This window comes from Lupinus angustifolius, chromosome LG19, assembly GCF_001865875.1.
Source record: "Lupinus angustifolius cultivar Tanjil chromosome LG19, LupAngTanjil_v1.0, whole genome shotgun sequence".
Taxonomy (NCBI): domain Eukaryota; kingdom Viridiplantae; phylum Streptophyta; class Magnoliopsida; order Fabales; family Fabaceae; genus Lupinus; species Lupinus angustifolius.
The window spans coordinates 11011752-11016981 of record NC_032027.1 but is presented as its reverse complement, the minus strand read 5'-3'; the positions used below and the strand labels follow the sequence as shown (position 1 = coordinate 11016981).

Here is a 5230-nt window from a genome sequence, read left to right as displayed (position 1 = left end):
AGCGTTTGACATGTGTCATATTTCCTTTTTCTCTAGAAGTTTTCATTTTAAAATATAATAAAAAAATAAAAAATAAAATACTTGTCAAACACTATATGATTAAAGGTGATAAATTATCTCCAGTATAAGGAAATATTTTATTCTCATATGTTAAATGTATTTAAGATGAGGAGGACCTTCTATTTCTTTATGGGAAAAGTTTTTCAAAATGAATTAAGACGCAATTTTAAAATTAGTGCATAGATGTTAAAATAGGACCATATATTTTGGTTAAAAAAGCAGTATAAAAATTATATCCCTAATGCAATTATGTTGTCAAAATTGATTAAAAATTATTCATATTGATTAAAAATTATTCATAATTTCATACCTTCATTTAAACTGGATTGGTCATATTAATGAATTAATAATATTGTTGTAGGCTAAGTTATAGTGATAGGCTTGAGCAGGTCGTGACAAGAAAGTCTCAACCAAACTTCCTTTTAAATAACGCTACCCCTTCATTTCTCCACACACCACAACACTATCTCTAATCATCACCTCTTCCACCCTCATCACTCACTCATCACCATGGCCTCAAACAATCTTGCACTCATTCTTCTCACCCTCACTCCCTTCCTCTTCCTCCTCACTCCTCAAACCCGAGCCCAACACGCCACCTCCGGCCCCGCCAACCTCACCGCAACCCTTGAATCAGGTGGCCAGTACAACACCTTCATCCGCCTCCTAAATGAGACACAACAAATCATCCAAATCCAAAGCCAACTAAACACCACTACCCAGGGCTTCACTATCTTCGCTCCCACAGATAATGCCTTCCAGACCCTAGCATCTGGTGCTATCAATGGCCTCACAGTTGATCAGAAAGTGAAGCTTGTCTTGTACCACATAATACCCAAGTACTACTTGCTTATTGATCTATTAACAGTGAGCAACCCTGTAAGTACAGAAGCTTCTTGGGGTCTTAACTTCACTGGCCATGGAAATCAAGTGAATGTTTCAACTGGGGTGGTGGAAACTGCTCTCAACAATGCATTGAGGGAGCAGTTCCCTTTGGCAGTTTATGAAGTGGATAAGGTTTTGTTGCCATTGGAGCTTTTTGGAACCAAGACTCCAAAATCAGCATCAACACCAAAATCAGCACCATCTCCCAAATCATCAAAAAGTTCACCTGATGAGATCCCAAGCCCTGCCACAGCGGCTGATGCAGCTCAATCGCCTTTACATAGCAAGAATGGTGCAGCTGGGATGAATGTGGGTTTGGGAATGGTTATTGGGCTTGGATTAATTTGCATGGGAGCTATGTCTTGATGGCCAAGAGATGATGATGAGAGACATTTGTGTTTCATGTTAATGTTATTCTTTTTTTCTCTTTTCTTTTCAGCTATCAAGTGTTTTAAAGTATTGTGGTGATTGGGATGAGGAGTGGAGTTATTTTGATTGCAGTTATATTGATTGTAATACATATTGTCATTGTTGTAATGCGAAATTTTTGTGATTAAAAAATATTTTTGGATTTGATGTGGTCTAATGTGATTGAGAAATGATCCTCTTCATATATAACTTTTGCATTTGCACAAAAAGATAAAATTATCATTTCATTATATCTTAATAATAAAATTATTTTTTCCTCTTGTTTTGAGTGAAGTTGTCTCCATAACTTCATAGAATCCTAACTCAATGTGATTGTGTTGCAATCATTTGCATTTTACATCATTGTCATAGGTGTAACGATCCACCCTAATCTCAATTTGCAACAATGCAGTTATCTTTCACTTCATTTGTTCTTCTCTGTCCCTTTATCCGCAGGCAAAAGGAACTAGTTTGGGTTTGATATGTATGTACCTTTAAACTTCATGGATAATTCAATTTTTGTTAAAAGAAGCAATGAAATTGCATATTTCTGTTTTTGAAGAAGGATTGAATTATTGAAACCTAAAGATTTTATGAGCTTTTAATACATCTATCCTATTCCTCAAAGCCACCTATGAAGAAATAGAATATGCCCAGTCATTCAAAAAGGATTTACAAATGAAAGCAAGTGAGTAAAACATTTAGGTCATGTTTATGGATAACGGCTCAGACAAAACCTGCAAGCAATAAAGCTTATATTATTAAATCAATGACTAATAGGGAGAAATTAACTGAGTGTGCAAGAAGAGTTATGCCATATAGATCAGTACAAAAACACCATATATGAAATAGAAATAGAAATAGACAGTAAAGTGGGTAAATCAGTAATGTTTCTTATCTATTTTAATTCAACATATCTAGTTGATCATGTATATAGAGATTTAATCTGTGGTTGTGATCATGGTTGTTTACTATACTAGATATCGTAATAAACGACGGTCATTCAACCGCGCTTGTTAGAACAACGCTGTTAAAAACAAAGGAAAAAGATAATCAACAATGCTTATTAAAGCAAAATTTGTTACATTAAATAAGTGAATATAAATTCAACAGTGTAGGCATGAATGAGCGATATTGAATTAGCGTTGGCTTGAATGAGTATTGTTTAACAGCGCACCTTTAAGCAAGCATTGTTAATTTACATATATTCAATGTCGCAAGTTTGAGAGAGCGATGTTGAATATGACGTAGTAACATCACTTTCTTAAATGAGCGTTGTTGATAGGATACGACGTTCAAGCATTAAAAGTTGCTTAGAGGAGCGTCGTTGAAGATATCATATCAATAACGTTCTCTTGAGTGAGTGTTGTTCAATATGACATATCAACAACGATTTCTTAAATGTGCGTTGTTGATTGGATACGACATTTAAATATCATAAAAAGTAATAGTGGAGTACTTGACCTAAACGACATTCTCTCATTTATGTGTCCCTTCGTTCACCGGAGTTCTTTTGCTATCATTACACAAATACACGTCTCTTCCTGATGTGGGTTGTATATCTAACAAGGACGGCGATAACCGTTCTCTTTCCATTTGAACCTATATATGTTGTGGTTCTGCCAAGTCGTGTAAGATATTTGTTGTTTTCTTCTCAACCAAGCACGATAATGGATTGAGTTTTTTCTCTGTATGTATGCTATGATTTGTATATGTTTAATATATTTTCATTGTCTCCTTTTATAATTAGTCATGGCATGTAGAGTGAATTTCATCAAAGATATAAATGCCTCTAAGGATACTTGGAAGCTGAAAATAAGAATTACAAGTCTTTGACGGGTTGAAATATCTGCAGCTCCTTCACTTATGATGATTTTTATTGATCAAAAGGTGCTTTAATTTTTGGGGTTCCTATTTTTAATTTGTTATTTATTCCTTTGTTGGATCATAATATGTTTATGTAAGAGAAAGATAAAATTGAGGCTGTTGTAAAGTATTTTCACATTTCACAATGGGAATCTCAACTTAAAGAGAGTTTTAGTTATGTTGCTAAAAAACTTGATGTTGTTCTCAATGATAGAAAATATCGGTGTTGTAATCATCCTTACAAGCTAATATTTCAAGAAGGAACAATGTTGATACACAGAGAACTTTGTAATATTCCAAACTACATTTATCATTTTACTACATTTGAAAATATCATGACTGGTATTGCGCTTACAGACTTTCTCATGGATAATTTTTATATACATTCATTCAATTTATAATCAGTTATCTACATGTAATATAATTTATTAGTCTTATTGGAAATAATTGGCGAGTTTGTTGACATTGAGATGGTCCAGACATACTCTACCCGTAAGAATGTGGTTTTCACCATTAGGGACTTGAGGTTAGCTTTTGTACAACCAAATCTTTCCATTCCAAATTTGTGGTGTGCACTCTTACGGGAAATTTGCAACACAATTTATAACGTACGTAAAAAATCTAAAAGTTGGTCATATTGTTGGGTTTTCACCCTAGCAAAGATAAGGGAAGCATAAGGTATGTGTCTAAATATTTGTTTTCTTCAATTTTTTTAAACAAATTATTAATCTGGCCCTCATATTGTGTTAGGATGTTATCTTGTGTCCATACAAAATACATTATATGGCTATAAACTTTATATCAATAATTCCAATATACCAAAGATTGAACTATTTTTGTGGAGTTGATTCATTTTTTGTTGTTTCATTATTCTTCTTATGTTATTGTTGAATTTTTTTCCATTTCTCGAATTAATAGTAACAAGTCATTTTCCATTTACAGCTTAGACACCACCAAATGTTATGAATCTTATAGTGAATGTGTTAGTTCGTCTTCTTCATGTTCTCTACACACATTAAAAGAAGATTATGTTAATTGCTATGTTTTTGTAGGGCATTAAACCAATAGAGTAAGAGAAGTCAATAGGTGATATTCCTAAAAAATAATGTGTTTGTCACTTTTGTCATACTATGTGCAATCTTCAATCTCTGTAATTAATTTCTTACTAAATTTGAATGTTTAATCTTTATATCTTCAATCTAATTTTTTTTGCAGCAATTTTTAACAACTATAGGGATTATGACTAGCACTATGTGGAATATATTAATTCTATTATGCACTTAGACGATTTCTCTGACTGATGGATACTTTGAAGAATGAACAATTGTTGATGTTAATTTCTTTTTTGTTGTTTTTCATTTGGATGATTGTGCAAACTCCATGAATATTGTTAGTTTTCAATTTTATTTTGAGTCCTGAACAATGTATTTTGACAACATAAATAACTATTTAATTTGTTATAATCTTGAAATTTTTGCTTTTGTTCTACAATATAGCTCATCAAATATTCGCCGTATTGTATTAACTTGTGTCTATATTGTTTAGAATATGTGTGTTGTTGATAATTGTATATGCAGGTAATCAACAACGCATGCTCTATGTGCATAATTGTCTAAAAGGATATTATTGTATATGATTAATGCAACAACGCTAATGTATAATAGCTCTCGTTGGAGGAAGCGATGTTGTATATATGACATACAACAACGCACGTATATGCATTGTTAAAGCATGTCAATATTCTACTATACTCATATAGACAGCGCTAGAAAGCACTGTTATATACCTAAATTGCGTGCAGATAAATTGCCACTTTGGTGTAGTGGTTGTTACTATGATTGTGGTCATTGAGGATGTTGCGATGCAGATTCTGACCATTGAGGACATTACGATGCAGATTGTGGCCATTGGAATATTACTATTTTGTGATCTAAAAAAAATTTGAATTCGATATGGTCTGATGCGGCCTGATGTAGCCCAAACATGGTCTGATGTAGTTGCACTATAATCT

At 33.0% G+C, this 5230-nt stretch overlaps 1 protein-coding gene across 1 annotated transcript; it reads left to right on the top strand.

The window, feature by feature from the left end:
- LOC109333822 (fasciclin-like arabinogalactan protein 6) lies at positions 491–1315 on the top strand. The gene has a single exon (XM_019569399.1). The coding sequence runs from the start codon at positions 571–573 to the stop codon at positions 1309–1311; it is 741 nt and encodes a 246-aa protein (XP_019424944.1). The 5' UTR covers positions 491–570; the 3' UTR covers positions 1312–1315.

Coding starts and splice junctions, on each gene's coding strand:
- LOC109333822 (XM_019569399.1), top strand. CDS start 571: ATGGCCTCAAACAATCTTGCACTCATTCTTCTCACCCTCACTCCCTTC.